Genomic DNA, 26,765 nt, shown 5'->3' with positions numbered 1-26,765 from the left:
GTAAAATCAACCACGTGCGTGCGACCGTATATCCGTCCTTGTCTCGGCCTGTGCAGTCGCAGAGCGTGACGTCCGCGCCAGCGAAATCGAACGCAAGGAGACGGCAAGAGCCGGCGCTTGGAAGCCAGCCAATCGATTTCCGACTCGCGGTGGTACCATGATGGCGCCAAGGACGCGGCAACTGATAATAGCATCGGAGGACCCGATGGGTACCAGCTATGGGTACCTACGGCTAGCCGGGCCCACCGTGCATATTGCGCAGCTGATGTTCATCCCACGACAGTCAGGCATCGGTGGCCCGGATGACGTCCAGTGCATCGGGACGACTGCGATCAGCGAAAGGTACAGTAATGTACTCGGTCCTTGGATTACGTCGTCATCGGCCTTCTCGGCTACTTTCCGTTTGCAGTTCGCCCCCCGCCCGCGCCGCCAAACTTCAAGTCTACTGGAAGGGCCGCAGTCGAGTGGGGCGACGCGGGCCCGTACCACGGCGCCGCGTAACGCGGCAATGTGCTCATCGGCGCTGGGATTGGTCCAGTGTAAGTGTATCGGCCGCTGATTGGCGCATGTCCAGGATACGCTGCCTGGTCGGTAATAAAATTCTGTTTCGCCGGCATACAAACCTCTAGATAATTGGCGTCCCGCATGCTTTCCATCGAACGCGGCCAGTGTGTCACACTCGGAACGTTGAGTTTGCACCATCGCAGTGACTTTAACCTTGCGCTTTGTATGCGAGCTCGGGACAGGCGCCGTGTACCCAGACGGGGCGCCAGCTGGCTGCCGCGGGCCGGCTGATGCCCGGCAGTCAGTGCCCAATTTCGCCGCTTGGGATGATCAGTCCGCCGCCGCCCGCGCTCGTGACGCGCATGAAGAAGCGCGACGTCGGCGTGCCCAAGTTCCTGCGCTCGCTCTTCGACATGCTCGAGAACGAGAACGCCAACATCATCACGTGGACCTCGGACGGCGTCGCGGTCCAAGTGCTCGACCGCCACGCTCTCGAAACCACAGTGCTGCCCAAGTACTTTAAGCACTCCAAGTTCACAAGCTTCCAGCGCCAACTCAACTACTTTGGCTTCAAGAAGAACACGCGGTACCGGTCGCACATGTACACGTTCACGCACCCGTTCTTCCGCCAGAACCGCAAGGACCTCCTCTGCAAGATCACGCGCCACTACGGCCCGGACGACGACAACCACGTCTCGGTCGAAGAGGACGAGGCCATGGAGCGCTTCCTCGAAGCCGAGGCGCCAGCCTCCGACGACGCGCCCTTCTCGGTGGACCCGATGCTGCATCTCAACGAGCAGGACATGGAGGTGCTCCGCGAACTGATAGAGCCCGAGAACGCACCGTCATCACCGCCACCGATCGACGACTACCACCTCCTGCAAACCCTCACGCACTTTCCCGGGCTTCTCGACGAGGCCAAGCGACCGCCGCCCAGCATCGCGCTCGACGCCGCCCTCACCGACAGCATCATCCACGATTTGAAAGAAGACCAGCCCTGGCAACCGCCGCTGCCACCGCACCTTTCGCTGCAGCGCCGCGCCCCAACGCCGACCCAGGGCCCGATTCGCGACGACGAGTTTGGCATGCTCTTTGAAGCCGCGTCCATGTTCTTATAGCACCCTCCTGTTCCTTACTCCAGTAATCTATATATATTAGCTCCGACAATAATTGCGCTGGTGGTAATGCTGTGGTAACGTGGTTGCGACATGCACGCAGAGACGGATCCTGAAGAGACACGTCGTGTTTTGCAATCAATTTACGCTCGCTTGAGGAACTCGAAGAGCACTTGGACGCCAAAGCCCGTGGCCCCCGCAGGCATGTACGAGCGCTGCGCCGAGTAATTGGACGGACCTACGAACCGATATATCGTCAAATGATCGAGTTGAAGGACCGACCCGCAATGTCGACGTGCGCCCAAGCGACGTCCTTGTCCACAAACTGCTGCAGAAAGGCGGCGGCCGTGCAGGCACCGCCGTACCGACCCTAAATTAGGCCGCCGATGGTGAATTGTCGAGGGCATCTTGGGGCGTACCGTGCCCATGCTACGCGAATCGCTCATGCTGCCCTTGAGCTCGGCCGTGTGCTCGGGCAAAATCGGCAGCCGCCAGCAGCGCTCGTGCGTTGACGCTCCCGCGTCCTAACGTTGGATGAGCTCTCAAGGGTGTGGGGCACTTCGCACGATGAGCGCCGTCGCCAGCTTGTCCGAGTTGGAGAAGAGACCCGCCGTGTACTCGCCGAGGGCGACTAAAAAATGCAGCGTGAGGCTACGGCGGCGTGGTCGCGCGTACCGATGCAAGCACCCGTGAGCGTAGCCACGTCAATGACCGTGTGCGGCGCGTAGTAGCGCTGGACGTACGAGAGCGCGTCGCCCAGCACGAGGCGGCCTTCGGCGTCCGTGTTGTTGACCTCGACCGTCAAGCCCTGCGCACAAGTAGCTCCAACGTGGACCTGCTTTCGAGTACAACGTACTTTGTGCGACTGGACGATGGTGTGGGGCTTGGCGGCCTTGGAGCCGATCGCGTTCTCCGCGAGGGCGAGCACGGCGACGACGTTCACGGGCAGGTTGGCCTAGCGCGAGGTCAAGACAGATTGAGTTTGGGCAAAGTACCTTGGCGGCCGCGCGAACGGCGCCGAGGACGGCCGCGGCACCGCACATGTCGGTGTGCATGTCCTCAATGAAGCCCGTGGGCTTGAGGTTGAGACCACCCGTGTCAAAGGTGATGCCCTACGCCCATCTGGATGCCGCGGTCGATCGTTTCAGAGACTGAAGTACCTTGCCGACGAGCGCAATTTTCTCGGACGGCGCCGACGGGTTGCCACTGTACTCGAGGATCACGAGACGCGGCGGCACAACCGCGGCCTGGCCCACGAGCGCCATCATGTTCATGCCCTCGGCGCGCAAGTCTGCGTCCTGCAGCACCTTGACCGTGAGGTTGGGCAGCTCGGCCGCCGACGCCCGCGCAATCTCCTCGACGAATGCAGGGTCCACGACGTCCGAGCGCTCGTTCCCGAGGTTCCGTGCCATCAGCGTCTCTTCCGCGACAAGGAGCTTCTCGGCCACGTCCTAGCCACACGATGCATGCACATACTGTCGACTGTGAATAGAGCTACCGAAGCAAACTCGGCGCTGGCCTGCACAAAAATGTCGGTGAGCGCCGCCTTGTCGGTCTCCTTGCTTGTCACATGACGGTCGAAGCGGTAGTTGGAAAGAAGCGACGTCTACTCACAAGAGACACTCGTCAGCGACACAACGGTGGATGCTGTGGACGGGCCTGCGTCAGGAGCTCGGCGACACGGCGGTCAGCGATCGATGCCACGGACGGCGCCTGCAAGTACGCCTGCTGGACACCCTTGGCCGAGAGCTGCGCAATGGCTTCATGCGTCGCATCGCGGAGCGAGACTTCGTCAATCTTATCGCCGAGACCCACGAGAAGCGTGCGTGGACCTGCACCAGGGTACAGTAGCATAGTCTCCTTGGCGTCGCCAGCAAAGTCGTCGAGCGCGTGCTCGGGCACGTCAATCGGCAGGGCCTTCTGGAGCGAAGCCTTGTCACCAGCCTTGGGAACGAAGATGACCTGGGCGAGCTTGGCCGCGGAGGACGGAATGGCCTCGGACGCGCTGCGGAGGTGAACGCTCCGGGCAACCTTCTGCTGCAGCCGCTGCATGCTTCGAGACAGATCGCAATAATGGGCCAACGTGTGATTCGGCAAACCGCTGGATTTTGCGCCAATCAAGAGAGATATATACAATACAATTAATTTTTTTAATGAGTAAAATCTAACTTGCTAACTGTAAGCAACTTCATATTTATTTCAAAAGAAGTCAAATACTGGAAACTAAAAGGACCCAAATTTACTCGCAATGTTGAGGCTGCAGCTCAACAATCCCTCAACGAAGTTGCGTTAAATTAAATTATCTGTTTTTAAACGCCAAAAGCAATTTCCGGTAATCTAACCGGACAGGATGCATTTTCAAAAGATTGCAAGTCGCATGCACTGCCTGGAGCTCAACCTGAGCTCGCTGCCAGCGACGACGCGACGCGCCATCCGCCGCTTGAAGCTACACCGCGAGATGCTCCAGTAGGCTCGCGCGTGTGCTTGAGACGTTCATGCCCGTGTAGACTGCCAAGCCTTATCTTGTGTGCCGGCACGAGCTTTAGCACCCCGTTCGGCTCGGCGACGCAAGAGCAACAAGCAGCTCTTCGCCGCTGCGCGCAGCATACGATAGCTGTCCGAGTGACCGGCGAGGACGTGTACGTGACTGGTACACCGATAAACGCAGTGCTTGTCAACGCGACGCCTGTGTCGAGTACGCTTATCGATCTCCGATGCCATCGACTCTGATGCAGGCATACAGGCCATACGCCACACCGTCTGGCTGATGGCGACATCATCACACTTGCTTCTGGCAACGACTTTGTCATTGCGTGCGTTCGATGCGGATTTTGCGAGGTGCGATGGCTAATGGTAGGTATGTGCTTCGCACCAACCGCGGCGCTGTCTCTTCGCCGGACCAACTCATCAACCTAACAAGCGCAAGCTCCACGACAGAGGTAACGCACACCACCCAAGGCACCTGGTCAGTCGAGACCGACGCGGGCAACGATGGCACTCTTGGAGACATGGCCAAAACCCGCGACAACGACACCGAGACGAGCCAACAAACGCTCGACCCTCCCGTTATCGCCCTTGCTGACAACAACGCTGACGAGTCCCCGATGTCCAGCGCCATTGGTGATGGCACGGCGCTGCCAGGTGAGTCAAAAATGCGGCGGTATCGCTCGTGGTTGTCCTCGGACGACATCGCTGCTCGCAAAGTTCGCCCACGCGTAGATGTGCTCGATGTCGACGCCATCGTGTACTCTCCTCAGCAGATGCCGCGCCGAAGCAAGCGGCTCGTTGCACGCAAGGAGAAAGCTCTCTGGCGCGTCTTGCATGACAGCTGCACCGTCTCGTAAAGTGAATTGTGATCGGAATTTGACGGACAGGCCACCCGTTAAAATTCCCTGGTATCTGATTGGCCAGAAAGACTCCGTGACGTGGCAATATGGTTGCGGAGTATTGAGGCAGCTCGCTATCGTAGAGTCGCCTACGCTCGAGTGGTGTTCCAAGCATCCCGTCTCCGTCGACTTGGATCGACACATAAGGCCCACTACATGGTCAAGAAGAGGCGCGCGAGGTTGTCTCGGCCGAGGCTCTCGTACTCGTCAAAGGTAAACGGGGACCTTGCTCGAGGATTGGACTTGCGTGGCAAGCAAGCGCCGAATGCCGACGCACGCTACATCATCCTTTTCATTAGGAGCTCGAAAGTGTGTGTACCTGTGTGCTAGTACACCTCCTTGATGCCATCACCGTAGCCGAGATGACAGGGCAATTTACGATCCCAGTTGAAACTCGCGAGCGCACTGCGTTGACGCGGTAACCACTGAGCGTCGACGCTATAACATCCTAATAAACCCAAGGAAACATTCTTAATTGAAGACGCGCGCTTCGTGTCCATCCGTCCGTGGCTTCCTTTAACGAGGACGGCTCATTAACACAGCGCACCCAATGTTGACCTCGCGCAGTACTAGTGCTTCTTGATCTCGCTGAGGTTGCTCTCGAGCTTCTTACGGACGGCATTGCAGTGCACATGTGGTGGGCGCCCTCAACCGTAAAGTTCTAGCAGTCGAATACCGGTACGTCCGCTGTAGCTGCCCGCTGTCGGCGCTCACTCACGTGCGCAGCCCGCCGCCTGCGGTCATTGTTCTCTGCGCCTATTCGCCAAAACTCTGCGCTTTTCTCATTTTCTTCGGCCTGTGATTGGCCAAGCATTTTAGCGGACAAGCAGCCGCTGAATTCTGTTCACGCGTCGCTTATGCTCGATTCAAAATAATACATACAAATATCCAGTCATTATATTCCTGGAGAGGAAAATAAAAATCCATGAAAGAGAATTTGACGGCTCCCTGTCCGCAAAAACGTGCAGGCCACTGTGCAGCCCAGAGTACTGTCCGTTAAAAGCATATTAATGAGCTTTTGTGGATGTTTAAGATGTACCAAAATACCGTAGTTATGAGTCAGTTTTTGCATAAGCACGGCAGCCGCTGCGGCAGCCGTACGCCAGCGCGAGTCGCGTCTCATGTGCACCACTGCAGCGTATAAACGAAGCACCATTGCCTGGCATGATTGCCCTGTAGGGTGCTCGCTTGTATGGTCACCGACAAGCCTAGCTTGGTGGGAGAGCAGATGCGAAGGGCGCTTGGCTTGAGCTGTGAACTGGAACAGAACGGCCTTCTAGCAAGTCCGGTCGTACGACGCAAAATAGTGTGATAGGCTTCGCGAGCTGCTTCTTCGTCGCGTGGCTTCGCTGCGACTTTGAGATGCTCGAGCCCAGAGCGAATGAATATGAGTCAACGCGGCTTCAAGATGCATTCTCTCTCCATTCACGAAATGTTCGATAGGCTACCTGCTGCGCAGGATGCTTTCTGTAGAAATTCGTTTTCAGGTTGTCTGTTGAAAGGTTGTGAATCTCGTATCTTGCAGTCCCAACTTCAACCTTGAAGCTGGGCTGTGGCCAATCCCAAAAGACCTCTCAGATCCGATCTTGATGGCACTTGCTGTTTGTATACCGCAATGGACGCCTACAATACATACCCTGTGAGAACGTATAATCGCCTTGTTGTGCCGCTGCTCATTGAGTGGCACGCGCAAGCCACTAGAAAAACCCTTATAAATAGATGGCAGCATAGGCTATTCTCTCATAAAGAGGGGTATGCTCATACATTTAGTTGAAACTACCCTTATGATTTGTTGAAGAAGACACGTCACTCACGCCGATTGACGCTACATTGAGGGAGTGGCCCTCGTTACGACACCTTCCAATGGTATTTAATTAGTACTTCCGCTGAAGGCGAGGGGCGACATGATGAGCTCCGAGCTGCAACCCAAGTCCCGCCCTCCGTCGCTGCCGTCGCCCTCGTCGCCGCTCGCCAAGGAGCGCACCTGGTCCGAGTCGCATGTGCTCGCAGCCGACGACGGCCATCTGCGCCCGGTCGTCGGCGAAGACCACGTCTCCGACGCCCGCTTGCTCTACCGTAAGTGGCGCACGGGCTCGGGCTCGGCAACGCTGCTCGACTCGGACCTGAACTTCACGCCGCCGCGCAAGAGCCTGACGCCGCCCGTAGACGCGCCGATGGCGAGCCTCGCCCTTGACAGCGCGCCGTCGCCGCTGTCGGTCGACAAGTTTGAGATGCTGCCATCAATCCCGGAAAAGCACGCCGACCTCGAGGCGCGCTCGCAGATGCTCTCCAACATGTTCATTGCTGAGGACGAGCTCGCCGCGCACCGCCCACGCGGGTCGTCGTCCGGCTCCTCTGCGTCGTCCATCTTGAGCGGGTCGTTCGGGAAGTCGTCGCACAACGAGTCGTCCAACATGAAGAAGTCCAAGTCAATCCAAGCCCTCTCGGACCTTGAGAAGCACAACGCGAGCTTCTTCCCTGCTGCGCCCAAGGTACTTTCTGCAGTTGTAGTAGTATCTTTGATCTCATATGCGCTTAGCCGTCCGCGTCCGGCGTCCAGCGCGGGCTCAAAGACTCGGTCATGCACGACATGTGCTGCGCCGTGGCCAAGCAAATGGTCGGCGACGCGTACGTCCCGTCGTCGAACGGGTCCAAACTCGTTCTGAACCACCTGTATGTACCTGTGCTGGAGAATGTCCAGGTAGACTCTAGGTGGCCGTGGTGCATTCCCTTCTTACGCATGTTAGAATCACTTTAAGCGGCTTCCAGCGCGCTACGCCCTCTCGGTGGACCCGGACGACGTCCCGATGCACATCCGCCTCCTCGCAAATCAGCACCGAAATCCAGACGACATTAATCTGCACGCCCATTACCTCAAAGACGATGACGGCAGGTGCGTCACACAGACTCTTAGGAGCATGCTCACGCCATCCTTAGTGTCAACACGTCGACGTGCGAGGTCGTGCTCGTGGCCAAGGACCGTGACAGCCTCCTCGATGCCATCACACGCGGCCTCTCGAGTCTCAAGGGCAGCATCATGGACGCCGATGTCATGACGACACGCGACGGTGTCACGCTCGATCGGTGCGACCATCGTGCTACAAAGTATCGCTCGCTCATGCTGCCGTAGCTTTATCGTCCGCGGGTCCTTTGTGCCGGACGACCGCCTCGCCGAGCTCAAGCGCCGCATCGTGGAAAACCTCGAGCGCAGTGCGCAGGCCGCGGAAAACTCGGAGCGCGAGCGGCAACGACGGCTTGCGCAGCAGGCCGTGCCGCCCCCGGCCCCGGCCCCGACGTCGTCGACGAGCATCACCCTCGACAGCGACATCAAGCCCGAGTGGCAACTCTCCTTCTCAGAGCTGCACCTCGGGTACGTCCTCCGTGAGAAGAGTATTTTCTGCACTGTGCTCTGTCTAGCGACGCGATTGGGACTGGCCGGTCGGGCCAGACGTTCAGCGGCATTTGGCGCGGCACGTTCATCGCCGCCAAGGTCATCAACGTGTCGCACCACAACCAGAGTCTGAGCGACGAAATCCTGAGCGAATTCTACCGCGAAGTCGCGGTCGTGAGCCGACTGCGGCACCCCAACATCGTGCTCTTCCTCGGCGTCGCCATCAACCCGCCCAAGTACTGCCTCGGTACTCGGCCCTCCATGTGTCTAGTCATATCACTCATCAGCGCACTGCTAGTCTTTGAGTTTATGCAAAGCGGCGCGCTCACCGACCTCATTCGCCAGCGCAAGCCGACGCCGATCGACTTTTTCCGCATCGCTCGGGAGATCGCCATGGTATCGAGTTGATCGACGGGTCGCCCGGCCAACACCACTGCTAGGGCATGAACTACCTCCATCTGTGCTCCATCATGCACCGCGACCTCAAGTCGGGCAACGTGCTCCTGGACGCCTACGGCACGGTCAAGATCTCGGACTTTGGGTTGAGCTGCGTGCTCGAGATCGGCCACTCGTCCGACTTGACGGCCGAGACGGGCACGTACCGCTGGATGGCGCCCGAGGTCATTGGCCACGAACCGTACTCGATGAAGGCCGACGTGTACAGCTACGGCGTGATTCTCTGGGAGATGATCGCCAAGGAGCAGCCGTTCAAGGGCATGTCGCCGATCCAAGGTACCGTACCCGGTACCATCATCCAACTCATCAAGATCGATAGCGGCGTTCGCGGTGGCGCGGCAGCAAATGCGGCCGCCGTTTCCGAAGGACACCCCCGAGAGTCTCATGCAGCTCGTCGAGACGTGCTGGCACCAGGACCCGGCGCAGCGCCCGACGTTTGCGCAGATCCTCGACGTGCTTCCGGCCGTCCGCGCGCAGCTGACACGGCGCGACTACCACGGCCTCAATTTCGTAGCCCCGACGCCGCCGACGCTCACGCGGTAGTAGAAACGACGAGATTACTAAGTTAATAGTGCTACGCCACGAGCTTGAGACCGGTCAGGAGCGGGTGGCCGGCGCACATGAGCTCGTCGCGCCGATGGCCCTGAAGGAAGCGGCGCGAAATCTGCGTGCAGCCGTACAGGCGCAGGACGCTGAGCTCCTTGCACACGTCGGTGAGGAGCCCGAGGTCGGCGTCGCGAATGTAGCGACAAAACGACACGTCCAGTTCGCGCAGCCCACTCGCACAGTGCGTCGCCAGCGCCGTTAGCGCGGCGCCCGTGAGTTCCTAGCGGCTCCATGACGCGACAATGCAGTGTGTCGAGGCCGTCGTACCGAGACGCTGGAAATGTCGAGCACCTCGAGGTGCTGGTTGGCGCTTAGAGCCAGATCCGTGATCCCCGCGTCCGTCACGAGCATGCAGCGTCGCAAGAAGACGCGGCGCAGCGTCAGGCCGTGCGACCGTACCTATGCCACAGCCGGTCGCTCGCTTGGCGTCAAAGAGCTAAAAGAGTATTGTACCGCGGCAAAGGTCACGTCCGTGAGCAAGACAACGTCCGTCACGTCCAGGTGCACGAGCTTCGGGCACTTGGCAATCACGTGCGCGAGGCCGGCGTCCGTGAGTTGCGCGCAGCGGGCGAGCGAGAGCTCTTCGAGCGTCGCGAGGTTCGATTTGTCGCCAAAGAGCATCTCAAGGAGGCCGTCCGAGGCCTTGTCGAGCTGGATTAGCGTGAGTTTCCGCAGCTGCGTGAGGCCCGCGAGCGGCCCAAAGTCGGCGTCTTCAAACTGCGGGCACTCGGAGAGCGAGAGCGTGTGCAGGTTGCTCCAGCCGCTAATGCTCTCGATGCTCGCCCTCGAGATGCGCTGGTTGCTGCTCAATTCGAAGCTCTCGAGCGCGTCCGAGCACGTGGCTTTGAGGAACGCTACGCCGTCGTCCGAGAGGCGGTAGCAGCCGTCGAGACGAATCTCTTCGACGGTCGAGAGCGCCACCCTATACATCGAGCCACACGATGATAAGACAATGCGCCAATACATGACGAGGCTACTTGAGGTTGTCGAGGACGCGGTCCGAGATGCAGCGGCCGCAGATACCGAGCTTGAGAATGCTAAAGCGTGTTTCGATCTGCTCCTCCTTTTCGATTTTCTGACAGGCTTGCAGCGCCGACACGAACGACATTTCATCCAGCATCGAGCAGTCAGGGATGTCGATCTCCATGACGCCAGGGTAGATGAAGAAGGGCAGCACTAGCGAGGGTAGCGTGAGAAGACGACGAATCGCGATCGGGCGTACCGGATGCGTCCAGCTTGCGGTCCTGAGCCACCAGCGTCGCAATCTTGGCGCGCGACAACTGCAACGACCGTTCGCCCATGTACTCGCTGTACTGCTGTTGAAACGAGTGGATCGAGCGCGCAATGACCTTGCACGTGAGGTCGACGAGCGACGGAACGACCATCGCTTGAACGCGCACGAGCGACCGCGTCGGTGTCTTCGGCTCCCAGAGCGCGAGGTCTTCGGCCGCCGCCGCCGCCCGCTTCTCGATCTCCTCTTGGCGCTGCGCCTGCGCGGCCGAGCGCCCACGGTCGAGGCTGTACGCTGTGTTGAACATGCCCGGCCACTCTTCGGCCGACGACGGCGCGACCTCGACGGGCGCACTGATCGGCGCCGTGGACCCCGTCGCAAAGTAGGTCGCTCGAGCCGCCGTCACGACTGCGTGGCCGCGGCCCCGCGGGGCTTCGCCGTCGACGCGCGCGCGCTGCGGCGGCGTCTCGGTCGGCTCGTTGGCTTGGGCGCGGCGACCTCGCTTCATGCTGCGCGATTGGCAAATGTGGGATCTTCCCCAACGTTCATTTCCGTGGTATCTTTTCCGGATGGCATCAGTATACAAACATCAAGAGAAACGTCTCCAAGGCTTTGCGAGCCAAACGGCAGCCACCGCCGCTTCCCGCCAAAATACCGACTCTCCTCCATCTCAACGCTCTCCGAACCCATGCGACTATCCGATGTATACTATCTGCTGGATAGGTTAGGGATTAAAACAAAAAAAACTTTTGCGTCATCGGCAAGGTCGACGCGGCGGCGCACGTGAGCAGCTCGCCGTCGGCCGTCACTTGGTACGTCTCGGGGTCCACGCGGAGCTTGGGGAGGCAGTCGTTGAGCTTCATGTCGCGCTTGGTGACGCTGCGGCAATGGCGCACCGGCTCAATGTGCTTGGAGAGCCCGTACTTGGCGACAACCCCCTTGTCGACCGAGGCGCGGCTCACAAACGCGATCGAGGTCGGACCGACGGCCTTCCCGAGGGCGCCAAACATCGCGCGCATCTTGACGGGCTGGGGCGTCGGGATCGACGCGTTCGGGTCGCCCATTTGCGCGTAGACGATGACGCCGCCCTTGAGCACCATCTCGGGTTTGGTGCCAAAGAGGCTCGGCTTCCAGAGCACGAGGTCGGCCCACTTTTGCGGCTCGACCGACCCGATGAGGTGGCCCATGCCGTGCGCGATCGCGGGGTTGATCGTGTACTTGGCCACGTACCGCTTGACGCGAAAGTTGTCGGCGCCAACGTCGTCGCTAAGCGGGCCGCGCTGCGTCTTCATCTTGTCGGCGGTCTGCCACGTGCGCGTGATGACCTCGCCGATGCGCCCCATCGCCTGCGCGTCCGACGAGATGATGCTACGTCGCTTGTAGACGACGTTATGCACAGAAAAAGTCTACCTAATGGCGCCCATGTCGTGCAAAATGTCTTCGGCAGCGATCGTCTCGCCGCGGATGCGCGACTCGGCGAACGCCACGTCCTCGGCGATGTTCTTGTCCAAGTGGTGGCACACCATCTAAAACGTGGATGATCAGTGCAAACCAACGTGGAGACCACGTACGAGCATGTCGACGTGCTCCTCGATCGTGTTTTTCGTAAACGGGCGCGTCGGGTTGGTCGACGACGGAAGCACGTGGAGCTCGCCGCAGACAGTGATGATGTCGGGCGCGTGGCCGCCACCCGCGCCTTCGCTATGGTACGTATGGATGGTGCGGTTCTGAAAGGCCGCGATCGTGTGCTCGACGCAGCTCGACTCGTTGAGCGTGTCTGTGTGGATCGTCACCTGCACGTCGTTGAGCTCGGCCACCTCGAGCGCCGCATGGATCGTCGCGGGTGTTGTGCCCCAGTCCTCGTGCAGCTTGAGACCGACAGCGCCGGCATCGATGATGTCCTGAAGCCCCGTGTGCGACGCAGAGTTGCCTTTGCCCGTCAAGCCCACGTTGATCGGGATCCCGTCCGTGGCGCGCAACATGCTTTGCAGGTGATCGGGGTGCGGCGTGCACGTCGTGGCTTTCGTGCCCGTCGCAGGTCCCGTGCCACCACCGACGAGCGTCGTGAGACCGCTACAAGATCGCTGTGGGTACATACGTTGGCAGTAGCTCGACGCACCTCGCCAACGCCTCCTCGCAGAGCTACACAGAGTACATGACAGCACCACCTTGGAGGCAGATTAGTACCTGCGGACAAATAAAGTGCACGTGCGTGTCGACGCCACCAGCCGTTAGAATGAGATCGCGACCAGCAATCGCCTCGGTGTTGACGCCAATTACCATGTTGGGGTCGACGCCGTCCATGACGTCGGGGTTCCCCGCCTTGCCGATCGCCGAGATCCGGCCGTGCTTGATACCAACGTCAGCCTTGTAGATGCCCGAGTAGTCGACGATGACGACGTTCGTAATGACCGTGTCGAGGACGTCGGCGGCGCAGCGGCCCGTGGCCTGGCCCATGCCTTCGCGCAGGACTTTGCCGCCGCCAAACTTGCACTCGTCGCCGTAGACCGTGTAGTCTTTCTCGATGCGAATATGAAGCTCCGAGTCGCCAAGGCGGAGAATGTCGCCCGTCGTCGGCCCAAACGTGTGCGCGTAGTTGCGTCGGGACATGCGGCAAGGCGTCGGCGGCGTCGGCGGCATCGACAGCATTGGCGCGTGGTGGAAGCCTTTCTGCATGAGCGACGCCACGATTCCGTCGACGCGCGACTCGTCAACGGGCCCCGACGCGAGGTTGTTGCCGCCGGTAATGATGCGGTGGCCACCAATGGGCACGGTGCACACGAGTTTCGAGTCACCGGGCTAAGCGCAATGGGAGATGCAGATATCGAGCAAGCTGACTGTACCTCAAAGCGCACGGCGGTGCCCGACGGGATGTTGAGACGCTGGCCGTACGCGCGGCCGCGGTCCATCTCGAGAAGCGGATTGGTCTCGATCAGGTGGAAGTGGCTGCCGACCTGAATGGGCCGGTCGCTGAGGTTGGTCACGCGCAGATGGCGCATCTCACGGCCGGCGTTGAGCACGACGTCGCCGTCCATTGGAATGAGCGACTCCTTCTTCAAAGGTGCGTACGCGCCAAAGACGGCGAGGTCGGGCACGGGCAAGAAGGAGCCGTAAAGCGCGAGGGCGAGGTCTCCGTCGACGCGGCAGATCGGACTGTGCACCGTCACGAGCTTCGTCCCGTCAGGGAACGTTCCTTCAATCTGCACGTCATGTAGCATCTCCGCGACGCCGTCCAGGACCTGGCGAAACCCGAGGAGCGTCTTCCCGAGGCTCATGAGCTCGGCGACCGACTTTCCGTCGCGAATGAGCTCGAGCATTTGGGTGGCAATGAGCGCAATTGCCTCGACGTAGTTGAGGCGCAGGCCCCGCGCGAGCCGCTTCTGCGCAAGGACGCCGGCCTGGTGCAGGCGCAGGTGGTCTTCTTCCCGGGGGCTCAGATGCATCTTTCGAATTGACTGGAGCGAAGATCGCAACAATCCGGATACGAGAGTTTTTCCCATTGCCGTGCCGTGTGATACATTGGGACAAACCCACATACGTGTGGCGTTTCTGAGCTATTTGCCCCACGAGGACGTGGGTAAATCCCAGGACTTGCGATCCTGCGTTGAGGAAGGTTCCTGTGGAGGAAGCTGGGGAACACGGAATCGGAACATTCAGGTTAGACTTAGTCGTGGAGGTACTCGCGGTGGCGCATGGTCACAAATGGAAACTTGAACGCAGTTGGCTGCCCCCGATGCGGCGCCTCCAGCTCTGGCGCCCACTGAAACGCCGGCTGCTGCTCCGAGGTCGGTCCCAGGATCGCGTCGCACTCCAAGTTTAGACCGCGCTGGAAGGACGACACCTTGGAGTCGATGCCTCCGTGGAGCTTGAACGCGCTGCCGTGCGCAAGGTCATAGCGCGCGGCAATGGCCCACGCCGGGTTGCCCTGGGAGAGCGGGTCGTTCTCGTAGTCGTTGTACCTACGATCGTTCAACAGTAGGTCGCAAGCAAATGCTACTACCGCATAAGGTGCTTGAGATCTTCGAGCGTTCCCACGCGAGGGGCGTCTCGGCGAAAAATCTCGGCACGTGCCGTGTGGTTGTACGTCCAGTCGGAGCTCCTACAGGCTGCCACGTCATTGGTTGTGCCAACCGTCGCGAGCCAACCGTTGCGCATCGAATTTGGCGCGAAAGCCCGTCGCATTGTAAATGGCGGGAAAGTACGGGACGTTGTACGACGCCCAGTAGCCTTGGTCGCGCAGCACATGCGTCATGTCACTCGATTCGACGGCGCCAGGCATCTGCTCGAGGATCGTGAGGCCGCCGTCGGCCAGTCCGACGCCGGGCGATAACCGGTGGAGATCGAGTATCATCCACTGGTTGTTGTACGTGCCGCTGTTGTGGCGCCCAAAGGTGTCGGCCCACGTCGGGCCGTCGGTGGCGAGGGCGTTGGCGACCTTGGACCTACGGAATGGCACGTTGACGACACGGGAGTGTCATCGTGACTACCGCATCCACGAGAGCACGCTGCGCGTCGAGAGGTGCTCGTATAAAGTCTTGTTGTAGACGCCGTTCGTCGTCTCGAGCACGGCGAGGCCGCTGTCCAAGAGGTACCAGTCGTCGACCGACGAAATGTACCCCGGGCTCGATGACATGGAGATGCGTCTGCGCGCGCCACCTTCGGGCAGCGGCACGTCGTAATGCTTGAACATCTTGTTCATCGCCGAGAAGATGTCCCACGTCGTGTGGCCCCACAAAAGGTCTGTCGCGTTTGGGAGCAGCCGAATCAGCGCCGAGCACTTGAGGTTGGTAAGCTCCTCGTACAATGACGCGCCTTCGTCATCGCCTTCTTTGTGGACGGCGGCGTCGGTCGCATTGATCGCCGGAATCAAGTCTTCGAGGTCCCCGTCCGAGTTGAGAAAGAACAAATCGGCGACGGAGAGCGGGGTGCCAGCTCCGTGGTCGTTGTAGCCGTCGGCCAAGCCCTCAATCTGCGCAAAGATACCACCGAGCATACGCCAGTAGCGCAGCGTGTTGAGGTCCTTGTGCGGACCTTGCATTTGCGCCTGGAGGTACGCGACGTGCTTTTGCAACCAATGGGCAACCTTGGCCGGCGCGATCGTGTCGTTGCCGTAGAACGACTCGTACGTGTTGAGGTAGTGCTCTTGGATGCGCGCATGGGTCAGCGCCCCCTCGGCGTACCCTGCTGCGTACATGACAGCAGACAAGTCGCGGTCGTCGTGGGCCGGCGACGCGGCGCGGACCCAGAGCTGCGACCACCCAATGGCTTGGACGCTGTCGTTGAACGTCGCGTACGCGTACGCGTCTTGGGCGTCGTAGCGCACGCCAAAGGTTGCAACAGCATTGTACCCGCGGGGGCTCGACGCGTTCGGCGCCAAATCGACGCGCACTGTCGCGAGCGCTGGGGGCCGAAGCAATGGCAACTGCTCGTCGGACGGTTGAAAATATGCAAGCAAGCACGTGGCCGCGATGCCGAGCAGGACGACCCAGCGGTGCTGCGGTCGGCTGCGACGGGCCGTGGCCACGAGCGGCTGCAACTCGTGCGTCATTTTCAAGTGTGAAGTCGCGATCTTGTTTTTCGAACGTTCCGGTCTTCGAAAATGCGACGAGCCAAGAAGGCAACGTCGACATTGCTCCAGGACGTGTGCATAGCTCCTGTCCTCCCAGTGTATGTGGCCAAGTGCGTGTAAGAGGTCTTTGCGAGGAGGATGCGATTGCGTGGCAACGGGACTCGCTCGTTTAAAAAAAGGCGGCGAAAAGATCCAAAATCGAGCGAAGGGGCGTCGAGAATGGCGTCGGTGGTCATGGAGCTCGAGCACGCGATCGGGTTCTCTGGGATTCCCGCGGGTCTGCACTTCCACCCGAACGGTGCCGAGTATGTCTACCCCGCGGGCGGCTGCATCGTCATTGCGTCGCTCTCGGACCCGCACAACCAGGTCTTTCTGCGCGGCCACGACGGCAACATCTCGGCCCTCGCCATGTCGCCGACCGGCGGCCTCCTCGCATCAGGACAGTACGGATCCAACTCGGACGTTCTCGTGTGGGACTATGCTGCGCGGCGCCTTCTCCACCGCTTCTCCGAGCATGACTTTGGCATCAATGGTCCAACTGTTTGTCAGGTCATACGGGGCTCAATCTGCAGCTGTAGGTGTCGCCTTCTCGCACGACGAGAGACTCCTCTGCACCGTGGGGGCCGAGCGCGACGGGCGCATCTTTATATGGGACCTCGAGACTGGCAACATTGTCACCACGCAGCAGAAGCTCCAAATGAACGTTCTCGCCGTGACCTGGGGCGGCTTCCATCGCGACGTCAAGCGGCGCGACACGACGTCGTACCTCTTTGCGACCGGCGGTGCGCGCATGCTTACGTTCTGGGTGCTGAACCCAGCGTCTGGGGAGCTCGCGCCAGCCAAGGTCGAGTTTGGCGCGCCCGTTGTCCGCGACTACACGTGCGTACAGTTCACACCGGATCGCGAGACGCTGGTAGCTGGCACGACCAGCGGCGACTTTGCCGTCGTCAACGTCAAGACGCGCCGGTTTCTCCACAGCATCTCCGCGTGCACATGCGGGGTCTCGTCGATCGTGGCGCTGGACGCGGGTGTCCTCGTCGGAGGCGGGAACGGCGACGTTCTTTACTTCAACCACGATTATGTGGACTCGGCCAAGGTCGCGCTTGTCGGGCCAGTCTCGGGCCTCAGTCTCGCCGCGTACATAAGCCGTGGGTACTCAGTCATTCACGGAGCTGCTTAGGAGCACGGTTGGGCGGCCAACGCTCGAGCTTCTCGCGGGAACGCAGCACGGGAACATGTACCATGTCAAATTTACAGCGGCAAGCGGCCAGCTCACCTCGGCGCTCTTGTGCGAAAACCACTTCCGCGGTGTGCTCGCCGTCGCCTTTGCGACAGAGTCGGACCGATTCGCAACGCTTGCGTCCGACTGCACTGTCCGCATTTGGGACGCCTCCGACTACTCGGTGGTCGTTGCCGCTTCGGTGCACGACGCCGGCATGCCGCATTGTCTCGCCTACTCGCTCGGTACGCGACCTCGGTTGTACTTGCGATTGAGGTGTTGGCCTAGACATCTTGCTCACGGGATGGTCGGACGGCTGCATTCGGTGCCACGGCTCCGACAACGGGGATTTTCTCTGGAGCATCGACAATGCGCACACGGGCGGTGTCACGGCGCTTGCTCTCAGCAACAACCAGGTGCCGAGTAGCGTGGTCTATCTCCACCTCACAAAAGGTTAGCGCTTCATTGTGAGCGGCGGCGCTGGGGGTGACGTTCGCGTCTGGGACCTCCGCAAGCGCGACATGGTCTCGCACCTCAAGGAGCACTCGATGACGGTGTCGGGCCTCGCCCTCTTTGACGACGACGTGCACCTTCTCTCTTGCAGCCGCGACAAGTCGTTCTTGTGCTGGGAGCTGCGCTCCGAGCGGCGTATCTCGTCCCACATCCAGCGCATGGGCGGTACGCGTTGGCACAATGGCGTTTCCTGCACAAAATCCGTAGGCCTCAACGCGGTCGCTCTCTCGCGCAACCAAAGCATCGTGCTCACGGTGGGGCAAGAGAAGCGCATTTCGTTTTGGGACCTCCGGATCGAGACGCCGATCAACATCATCACCAAGGTTCTCACGGGCCATCTGCACTCGTGCCAATGCTCTACTAGGCGCATGTGGACGAAGCGACGTGCATTGCTGTGGCCCACGCACTGCCACTGTTTGCAACGGGGGGCACGGACCAGGTGGTGAAGCTCTGGTCCTTCGACACGGGTGGGTCGTCGTAATGAGGAATCGCGTGCTGCAGTGGTACGCGTAGGCGCGCTCTTGGTCGACGGGATCGGGCACTCGGGCAGCGTTCGGTCGCTTGCGTTTAGCCCGGACGACCGCCAGCTCGTGACGGTCGGCGACGAAGGCGGCATCTTCGTGTGGAACATTTACACCGACGGCGTTGGATGCTAGGTTATATAACGACTATTACTCTAACTCGACGCTCTGCAACATGTCGAGCACTTGATGGAACGTCGGCCGCTTGTCTGGGTCCGGTCCCCAGCACACGGTCATGAGCTTCTTCAGGAACGGCGGGCACTCGGGCGGGATCGTCGGGCGCAAATTATGGTTGAGCACGCCGAGCGCGGCCTGGATCTGGCTCAGGCCGTCGTATGGACACGCGTGCGTCACCGTCTCCCAGAGGACGATGCCAAACGAAAAGACGTCGGCCTTCTCCGTGTATTTGGCGGCATTGAGCACCTACGAATCGCGTGAGCCACGTGAGTGGTTTAGGGACGCAAGACCTCGGGGGCCATCCACTGCGTCGTGCCACAGTTGCCCGTCATCGTTTGCTGGTGCGCCTTGACGCGCGCAAGACCAAAGTCGGATATCTTGAGGCCAAAGTCATCGTCGACGAGCAAATTGGGGCTCTTGAGGTCCCGATGGAGAATCGGTGGGTCAAAGGTGTGTAGATAGTGCATGCCTAGGGCCGTGTCCCTTGCGAACCTACTCCACGTGAGTTCATTTCATCGATGTATCATCCTGTGGAGCGTACCGAAGTTGCTTGGCGTAGTCGATCGAGACGGGCTGGCGCAGGACGCACCACAGCGACCCCATGGGAATGTACTCGACAACGAGACACCGCGTCGGTGGGTCGAGACACGCTCCGAGTAGTCGGCAGATATTGGGGTGACTACGAGACTGGGTATGAGCATCGAGTGGAACGAAGGCGCAGCTGAGAACGGACCGGAGGACGCTCATAATGTGCACTTCCGTTTCAAACTCCTCGAGAATGTCGGGCGTGAGCGTCTGGCACTGCAAGATCTTGACAGCGATCAGCGTATCGCGCCAGATGCCTTTGTGCACGGTGCCGAACGCGCCTTGGCCGATGAGTTCGCCGAGCGCGATCGCGCCAAAGTCAATACGAAAGTTGAACGACGCACCGCGCGACGGCCGCTTCTCCACGTGACTCGTGCGGTGCAGTGCGCTTGCTTCCGCGGGCCTCTCAATCGGCGGCGGTTTGGGCGCGACGTGCAGCGGCATGTGCAAAAAGAGCGGGATGTGTGCTTGGCGAGCGACTTCCATCTGCATCTGCGCCGGCTGCTGCTGCTCGGGCATTCCAAAGGGCCGCTTCCCGTGCTCGTCGAGCGGTGACGCTTGGCGATGCAATGGTGGCGCCATCGGTGGCGGGAACGGCATCGGCTCCCGCAGCGGCGCCCCAAACGGAGCCGATGGCCGCGTCGATTGGCTCTCGAGGTGCAGGAGGCTATCGGTCTCCGAGGCAAAGAGATCCATCTCACTCTTTGTGGGCGAAACCACGATCGGCGTGCCCTTGACAAACTCGTCGACGGTCCGGTACGGTTGCCGCGGCCGCGTCGGACTCAAGACCCGCGGTTCGGGCTTGGCCGCCCGTCCAAACGGCCGGTTCGTATTGCGCTCATCTGTATACGCAGTGCCATCTTCGAGGTTGCCACTAAACGGATAGCCTTGGCTTGGCTTGGCAGCGTAAAACTTTTCTTCCGGGATGCTCGTTTCGATCGCGAGTACCGTGGGCGTGTCCTGGGGCTTTGGCGGCTCGGGATGGCCGCTCATCGAGCTATGGGTTCGTCGGCGCATCGGGTGCTGGTAAACGTAATGCGCGGGACCCGTCGCCTTCTTAGGGACGACGACAGGCGGCTGCTTGACGTCCATTGCGATCGAGGCGCTGTACTCATGGGCTGGCGGGCTATGCATCTCCTTGGCTGGGCGTACGAGCTCGAAGCCGGGCCGCTGCCGCCGGATGAACTTCATGTACATGCAGATGGCCATGCCGAGGAAGCAGAGCGACCCCGCGAGTACGTGGTCGAACATGTCGTCGGTGCGGTCGATGGATTCCTCCATCTCGCGATGGATCCGCTGAATAAGCTGTCTGGATATCGAGTTTCACGGACGTTGGGCCAAAGTGTTTTTTTCAGTTTGCATACAACAGACAAAGCAAGCCCAGTGCCAGCAACTTGGTTTAAAACAGTATGCATTTTGGCAGTTCACGATGCCACGAAGCCGCGAGCTGGCGACGCAAGAAGGCTGGGAGCTTGGTTGCCCTCGTGGAGTCTGCCCCTGCCACAGCCTCGATTGATGGGCCAAGCCATGCGGCGATGCAGATATGGGCGCTACGCTCCAGCGCTGCACGCGTCTGGGCACTAGCGGGCGCTAGTAATGATGCCTGGGCGCGTGGCCATTGACATGCAACGGCGACTCCAGCAACGCGGAATGCGGCGCCAGCTACGAGCACCAAGCAGTGCGCTGTGATAGCTTCGCATGGCTCTGTGTCGCAAAATCAGTGTCTGTACACCCCTCGGCTTGCTCGCAGACGAGACTTGGCTCATGGCACCATAGGCCAAGTAATGTCCTTGCGGCGGTGGTCGACCGACTTGCCATCGCACACCACAGCATGATCGCACAGCATCCTTGCCACCAATGGGACAAGACGACGCAGCTCAGCAAGAGTGATGGGCGTCGTGACGATCCGCACACGCACGGCATGATCGGTGTTCCCGATCCAGATCTGGTTTACCCGTCAACCCACAAGCGATGTTGTGCGCTACGCCACTGGTCGTACCGTCGCCAAAAGACGTACATGTTGAACGTACGGGCCGGGTATTGCGGTGCTTCCCACCCATCTTCCGTCGAAACCCCACGCTTCTGGCGCAAACGTTCTGGACATTGCCCCCAACAATCCACTCAAATCTCCAACCGGGCCGCAGGTCGAACGAAGAGCCATCCAGTCCAACTGGTTTCATTCTCTACAGCGTCTCGCTGCTTAGTGTCTTTCTCTGGGCCTGCATTTAATACCCCTAAAGAGTTGTGAAATCGCGATTTGGCCACAAAATTTGGGGAGAACGACGAGCTTAGTACGCATGAACGAGCTCGTACTCGGTGGCTTTGGGCGTCGCCAAGCGGCGGGGCGTCAGCGTCGAGAGCTCGTGGCCGTCGCCGCCGAAGAGGTCGACGGCGTTGGCGAGTCGCGACACGACGTGCTCGTCGTACGCGCGCGTTTGGTAGTCGACGTGGACGAACGCGCGCTCGACGTCGTCGAGCTGCTCAATTTTGAATTGCAATTGGAGCGAGATGTCGTGTGCTTGCTTTACCGTCATCGTAGCGGGCGCCACGACCTCGAGCTCGACGAGGTACTTGTTGCCAAAGTGGTAGGCGCGGATGATGTCCAGCGCAAAGCTCGCATGGTGGTTGTCACAGAGCTCCTTGACAACGTCGATAAAATCGGGCGACGCCGAGACACCGACGAGTTGCAGCACTTGCTCCTTGGCCGTGCGCACCCAGATGACGAGGATGGCGAGAAAGATGAGAATCGCGCCCGCGGGATCAATGTACCACAACGACGGGTCCGACGCCGCAATCGCGTACACGATGATCGCAAACGCGTTCGAGACCGTGTCGTTGATGTTGTCTTGTTGAATCGCCTTGACCGAGCTCGACTGCGTAATCCTCAGTGCAAAGCCAGCGTAGATAACGAGGCCAATCTTGATGGCGACGGCGCACGAGCAGATGACGATCGCGGTCGTCGACATGACGGCCCCATCCGGCTCGCCACTCGCAAAGCCATCGTGCAGGCGCATGCTCGACTCGTAGATAACGATGACCGAGATCACACTCATGATGGTCGCCGACAAGACAACGAGGATGGGCTCGAAGCGCGACGTGCCGGCGGGGAACTTGGCCATGTCGGGTGCATTCGAGGCTTGGTAGTTGGCGTACCATAGGAGGCCCTGGACGAAGAGGTCGACTACGTTCTCCATGAGCGCCGAGATGAGCGCGAGCGAGTGGGACGAGAAGACGACGATCGCCATGCTCGTGACGATCGCGACGTTCGTCAGGACGGAGAGCGTCACGACGCGCGTCGCGTGGTCGACGGCCATTTCGACTTTGCCGTTCCGGAGAGAATTGCCAAATACGCCTAAGATCGCACTCGTCTTCAAGCCGTTTGATTGGTCAAAATCCAGGCGACCGTCGTCGTGGATCAGAAATGTGTTGCCAAGAGGTTTTCATTGTCACAGGAAGCCAATGAAGGCTTGTTCGTGTTTCTTGGAGGGCTCACTGTCTCCAGGTTTTGCACCAGTTTCGTTCCGAGGTCCTGTGGATTCAATGCTTTCGCCAGTGCTAACAGTCACACGACCAAGAACGATTGGTTATCTGAGTTCCGACGGTACACAAACCTCGAGGACGCCCCCAAAGAGCAATATAGAATCATAGGAGCGAATGCATAACGACAGGTTTTGTAGTCGCCAACTTATCCGCCTTTAGGTCTGGGAGGGTTAAGGTTTCCTCGTCTGACGAGTGGAAGCCACTTGATCATGGGTGCAGTCGATCCTTTGCACATTCCTGACAGCTAACACCACCAAGCACATCCACCGAGCAAATATCAATGGGTTGCAGGCTGGGATCGCTTGCAGCCTACACCACAAATGACAAGCAACAAAAGTGAGCAGTTGTCAATGAAATCCGCAGGTGCATTTGAGCTACAAGTATCACCTTGAGACGGACCGGAACTAAGCTTAGAGTTGTATGCTCGTTGCCAGAAAGAGACCAATAAAATGAGCGCAATGGGCAAGAACATCATTCAGCATATATTCCGTTGGTGGAAAGTTAAGCTAAACAGTTCGACAAGTACTCGCGAAAGCGGCATCACGACAACGACTTCAAGTAGAAAGGGTATCCTTCAGGGATGGAGTACGCTTAGAAGCGGAGCGACGGCTTGGTCGGGGCCGGCGTGGGCTTGAGCGTCGAGGCCACGGGCGTCGAGGCAGCAGGCGTCGGCAACGGAGTCGAGGCAGCCGGCGTGGGGGCGGCCGTGCCCTTCGAGACGACACAGCCGTAGGCACCTGAGGGGATCTTCTCGCAGACCGTGTCGGCGGGGGCAATGCACTTGCCGCCCTCAGTGTAGCTCTTGAGGTGCTTGTGGCAGTCCTTCGAAGCGAGGTCACCCTTCTTGGGGCACTTGGTGCCAGCGGGAAGGAGGCCAGAGCCCGAGCAGATGGGACCAGCAATGCAATACGTGGCATCGCCAACGACCGAGACATCCGTGCAACCGGCGGGGACCGGGTTAGGGCCGGGGGCCGGGCCAGCCGTCGTGGGCTTGGGAGCATCCGTGGGCTTCGTCGGGTCGGTGGGCTTCGGGGCATCCGTCGGCTTCGTCGGGTCCGTCGGCTTGGGCGCGTCCGTCGGCTTGTCCGTCGGCGAGTAGAACGCAGTCCAGCCCTTGATGGCCTGGTCGAAGGAAAGCTTGGCCGCGACATCCGACGTCGTGGGGCCCGTCTTCTGCGTCAGCGTGCACGGCGGCGCAATCGTGGCCATGTGCTTGGTGACGGTCGCGAAGAAGTTCTTGCAGTTGTCCGAGGCGCCGAAGAGCTTGACCGTGGCAAGGTCCTCCGGGATCCACGACGGCTTCATGAGGTTGGTCACCGGCTTCTGGATGTCCGCAGCGCACTTGGCGAACGGGCCGTTCGGGTCCGTCGCGATCGGGACAAGCGGCATGAATTGGTCGAGCGAGCACTCGACGGCAAAAGCCGACGAGGCAGCAGCGGCGAGGATGATAGCGGCCTTCATGGTAGTGGTGGTAGTGAACTCGGCGAGGCGAATGGAAAAGTGAGGTTGGTGAGAAGTCTCTCCGCTCGTGTCGTGTCAACTGCTCCGCAGGATCTACTACTGTTTCTTGTCGGCGTAAGGACCACGGCGATCTGGGTGCATACCACGTCAAAGTATCTTTCCCAGCGTGCGACGCAAGTTGGTTGTGGGTGCGCGACCATTCGCACCCATGCGTTCCACATTGCACTTTGCATTCATTAGAAAAGACGAAACCCATTGACAAACGGCGATACGAGTGAGCACTTGTTGCCTGTGTCGGCAAATCTCTCTCAAGACGTGACTGTTAAAGCAAAGATAATGCCGCAGCAGTGTCAAGGCACACAATTTCTGTGTCGAGGAATCTGGCAAGATGCGAGACAGTGGATGCTCAGGATGTGCCACCCACTGTGAAAAGCTAGCATTCCAACGGGTGCGGTGTGTGTCTGCCCGTCTCTCGGACCAGAACTTGCTTGTCGCCCTGATCTTCTTTACGAAAGAGACGCATAGGAGGAACTATGGTCTTTATGTACGAGCAGTTGGAAGAGCCGCCGCCACAAATCACCATTTGATCATTTTTGCGGCCCATCACACTCGCTGTGCGGAACGGAGCACCACAACAAGTACTCTGTGCCGGCCGCACGATCGCTGACGACCCAACGACAACAACGACAACTCAGACACCATCTGGTGCAAGATCAGAATCGCAACCCACGTGGCGGCTCAATAAAGCAACCAAGAGGTGGACTCAGATCTGAGGAGGCACGCGCAGGTGCGTCCCAACATCTTGCCCATAAGACTCACATTGCCGTTGGAAGGACGACATGGGTGATCGTACAACGACCACGACACTGCAAGCCGGCCAAGAATGGAAAATTACGAGTAGGATTGCACGGGTCGTCTGTACGATGCGACCCGAACACCGCCGCGCGTAGTTTTGTGTTTACTCCCGCCACGTGTTGAAAGGCAAAGCTATAGGATGCATCAGGCCAAAACCTGCATCCGTCGCGCCTGGTCGACTTCGTACTACAGGTTACAAGCCTCAACCGGTTCAGTGTAAATTATATCGACATACTTCAACAACTACAAGCCTCATCTTTCGGTTGCTGGAACTTGCCTCGTGATGCGCCCGCGTCGAGAGCCTGCTTGAAACCGGGCAACCCATTGTTCTCAGGGCAGTTGGCTCCATGGATACTTGCACTAGATAGGTTCGACTCGACCTAACAGTAAGTATAAAAAAGCCAAGGCCACAGTGCGCAAAGCAACACACAGAAACGGCATCCTAAACTATCGTTCCGAACCAACTTTCTAGTGTAATTTCACTAGCCTATGTGCTGCTCTTGGCATTTGCAGGGCTCGAGGCGCGAATGATGAACCGTACCATAAAGGGGTTGGACGCTTAATCTCGTCGATACGTTTGCTACTTAACGAGCATACTTATGCTCTACCTAACAGGCAACATTCCAGCCACACGTATGGAGACTTGAGGCTAGCGTTTCTTGACATGTTGCACGAGAATGAGATAGTTTGAGGCAACAAATCGATCATCCAATTTCTATATCACTACAAAGCCTCGTCACACTGCTCCAGAGTCAATGGTTAGTCATTTATTTACCTGTGTGTTTTGTGCGCCACAGACATTCATTCGCAAGCCCGTCTCGGTCACGGTGCTATGGTGAATGGGCCACACCACAGAGCTGCGTGTTGTCAAGTGTTGTGCGTGATAGCATAGGGACAAAAAGACGTTGGGATACGATCTACAGTGCAGGGAGACGACACAACAGCTCCATACTTGATGTGTCGATGCAGCATCATTGGTGGACGCTTTTGCCCGCCTCAGTGGGCGTTTTCCATCATGGCCCCCAAGGCGAAATAGACCATCTATTTCAGTGCCGTGTGCTGAACGTGCTTTGCTCTCCATCACATCGCATTTTTCTCGCTCCTTGGAACTGGGATGAAGGCGGCCCTTCTCATCGCGTTGACAGCCACGGCATCTGCAGCCAACTGCAGTGCATCCAACTTTGCCCCTCTTTTTGTTGGTGCTAGTTCGGTCAACGGTCCATTCGTTGGCTGCGCCACAGATCTCAACATCCCCGTCACAGACGTCTTGCGCTCCAACTGGATTCCTGCCGACCTCGACGCCGTAAGAGCGTTTCAAGCATCAACCAAGTGTGCGGCGTACTACTCAACGATGACCAAGTACATGGCAACGATCACGCCGCCGTGCACTCTCTATCAAGGTAGCGCCAGCATTCCGACGGACATCGCGGCCAAGCGAACGCTGCTGATGGCAATCGCGGCATGGGCAGCGCAGTACAGGGCAACCCCTGCACCTGCCACCGGCTGCGTCTACGTATCCGTAGCCGGCGACGCCACGTACTGCGTCAATGGCCCAGTGTGTGCAGGGGCTGGTGTGTCGCCCTCCGGATCGAAATGCCCCACGAAAGGCATGGTTGCGGTTCTTGGTTGCAGCCGC

At 59.4% G+C, this 26,765-nt stretch overlaps 11 protein-coding genes across 11 annotated transcripts; 4 read left to right on the top strand and 7 right to left on the bottom strand.

Moving 5' to 3' along the window:
• The first annotated feature begins 681 nt into the window (after positions 1-681).
• SDRG_12937 (hypothetical protein) lies at positions 682-1,718 on the top strand. The gene has a single exon (XM_008619021.1). The coding sequence runs from the start codon at positions 795-797 to the stop codon at positions 1,620-1,622; it is 828 nt and encodes a 275-aa protein (XP_008617243.1). The 5' UTR covers positions 682-794; the 3' UTR covers positions 1,623-1,718.
• A 36-nt stretch (positions 1,719-1,754) lies between these two features.
• Positions 1,755-3,671, bottom strand: SDRG_12936 (hypothetical protein; the record flags this gene model as incomplete). Its single annotated transcript, XM_008619020.1, has 10 exons — positions 1,755-1,857; positions 1,902-1,989; positions 2,039-2,143; positions 2,186-2,250; positions 2,295-2,427; positions 2,476-2,574; positions 2,615-2,731; positions 2,780-3,070; positions 3,118-3,225; positions 3,300-3,671. The coding sequence occupies 10 exons, from the start codon at positions 3,669-3,671 to the stop codon at positions 1,763-1,765; spliced, it is 1,473 nt and encodes a 490-aa protein (XP_008617242.1). The 3' UTR covers positions 1,755-1,762.
• Positions 3,672-3,996: 325 nt separating this feature from the next.
• On the top strand, positions 3,997-5,258 carry SDRG_12935 (hypothetical protein; the record flags this gene model as incomplete). The annotated part of the gene is made up of 6 exons (XM_008619019.1): positions 3,997-4,085; positions 4,127-4,314; positions 4,363-4,432; positions 4,477-4,760; positions 4,839-5,014; positions 5,089-5,258. The coding sequence occupies 5 exons, from the start codon at positions 3,997-3,999 to the stop codon at positions 4,961-4,963; spliced, it is 756 nt and encodes a 251-aa protein (XP_008617241.1). The 3' UTR covers positions 4,964-5,014; positions 5,089-5,258.
• Positions 5,259-6,909: 1,651 nt separating this feature from the next.
• On the top strand, positions 6,910-9,395 carry SDRG_12934 (TKL protein kinase; the record flags this gene model as incomplete). Its single annotated transcript, XM_008619018.1, has 9 exons — positions 6,910-7,497; positions 7,545-7,706; positions 7,753-7,898; positions 7,943-8,089; positions 8,136-8,375; positions 8,423-8,643; positions 8,695-8,792; positions 8,837-9,128; positions 9,172-9,395. The coding sequence occupies 9 exons, from the start codon at positions 6,910-6,912 to the stop codon at positions 9,393-9,395; spliced, it is 2,118 nt and encodes a 705-aa protein (XP_008617240.1).
• SDRG_12933 (hypothetical protein) lies at positions 9,392-11,244 on the bottom strand. The gene is made up of 5 exons (XM_008619017.1): positions 10,681-11,244; positions 10,436-10,634; positions 9,912-10,380; positions 9,726-9,857; positions 9,392-9,678 (listed from the first exon to the last, which is right to left on the bottom strand). The coding sequence occupies exons 1-5, from the start codon at positions 11,195-11,197 to the stop codon at positions 9,427-9,429; spliced, it is 1,569 nt and encodes a 522-aa protein (XP_008617239.1). The 5' UTR covers positions 11,198-11,244; the 3' UTR covers positions 9,392-9,426.
• A 132-nt stretch (positions 11,245-11,376) lies between these two features.
• On the bottom strand, positions 11,377-14,160 carry SDRG_12932 (urease). The gene is made up of 6 exons (XM_008619016.1): positions 13,533-14,160; positions 12,877-13,488; positions 12,809-12,831; positions 12,261-12,762; positions 12,100-12,215; positions 11,377-12,057 (listed from the first exon to the last, which is right to left on the bottom strand). The coding sequence occupies exons 1-6, from the start codon at positions 14,130-14,132 to the stop codon at positions 11,421-11,423; spliced, it is 2,490 nt and encodes an 829-aa protein (XP_008617238.1). The 5' UTR covers positions 14,133-14,160; the 3' UTR covers positions 11,377-11,420.
• Positions 14,161-14,319: 159 nt separating this feature from the next.
• Positions 14,320-16,276, bottom strand: SDRG_12931 (hypothetical protein). The gene is made up of 4 exons (XM_008619015.1): positions 15,177-16,276; positions 14,835-15,131; positions 14,690-14,788; positions 14,320-14,648 (listed from the first exon to the last, which is right to left on the bottom strand). The coding sequence occupies exons 1-4, from the start codon at positions 16,235-16,237 to the stop codon at positions 14,354-14,356; spliced, it is 1,752 nt and encodes a 583-aa protein (XP_008617237.1). The 5' UTR covers positions 16,238-16,276; the 3' UTR covers positions 14,320-14,353.
• A 201-nt stretch (positions 16,277-16,477) lies between these two features.
• On the top strand, positions 16,478-18,646 carry SDRG_12930 (hypothetical protein; the record flags this gene model as incomplete). The annotated part of the gene is made up of 8 exons (XM_008619014.1): positions 16,478-16,790; positions 16,837-17,395; positions 17,439-17,722; positions 17,766-17,893; positions 17,936-18,155; positions 18,198-18,313; positions 18,355-18,457; positions 18,504-18,646. 8 exons carry the CDS (start codon positions 16,478-16,480, stop codon positions 18,644-18,646), a joined length of 1,866 nt encoding a protein of 621 aa, XP_008617236.1.
• Positions 18,612-20,580, bottom strand: SDRG_12929 (TKL/DRK protein kinase). Its single transcript, XM_008619013.1, has 4 exons — positions 19,422-20,580; positions 19,230-19,367; positions 18,979-19,180; positions 18,612-18,934 (listed from the first exon to the last, which is right to left on the bottom strand). Exons 1-4 carry the CDS (start codon positions 20,552-20,554, stop codon positions 18,662-18,664), a joined length of 1,746 nt encoding a protein of 581 aa, XP_008617235.1. The 5' UTR covers positions 20,555-20,580; the 3' UTR covers positions 18,612-18,661.
• An 853-nt stretch (positions 20,581-21,433) lies between these two features.
• On the bottom strand, positions 21,434-22,610 carry SDRG_12928 (hypothetical protein). Its single transcript, XM_008619012.1, has one exon. It carries the CDS (start codon positions 22,585-22,587, stop codon positions 21,562-21,564), a length of 1,026 nt encoding a protein of 341 aa, XP_008617234.1. The 5' UTR covers positions 22,588-22,610; the 3' UTR covers positions 21,434-21,561.
• Positions 22,611-23,271: 661 nt separating this feature from the next.
• Positions 23,272-24,362, bottom strand: SDRG_12927 (hypothetical protein). Its single transcript, XM_008619011.1, has one exon. The coding sequence runs from the start codon at positions 24,272-24,274 to the stop codon at positions 23,405-23,407; it is 870 nt and encodes a 289-aa protein (XP_008617233.1). The 5' UTR covers positions 24,275-24,362; the 3' UTR covers positions 23,272-23,404.
• Positions 24,363-26,765: the final 2,403 nt, after the last annotated feature.

Source organism: Saprolegnia diclina (assembly GCF_000281045.1).
Source record: "Saprolegnia diclina VS20 unplaced genomic scaffold supercont1.54, whole genome shotgun sequence".
In the NCBI taxonomy this organism is placed as follows: domain Eukaryota; phylum Oomycota; class Saprolegniomycetes; order Saprolegniales; family Saprolegniaceae; genus Saprolegnia; species Saprolegnia diclina.
Note: the sequence above shows the minus strand (reverse complement) of the source record. Positions and strands in the feature narration are given on the sequence as shown.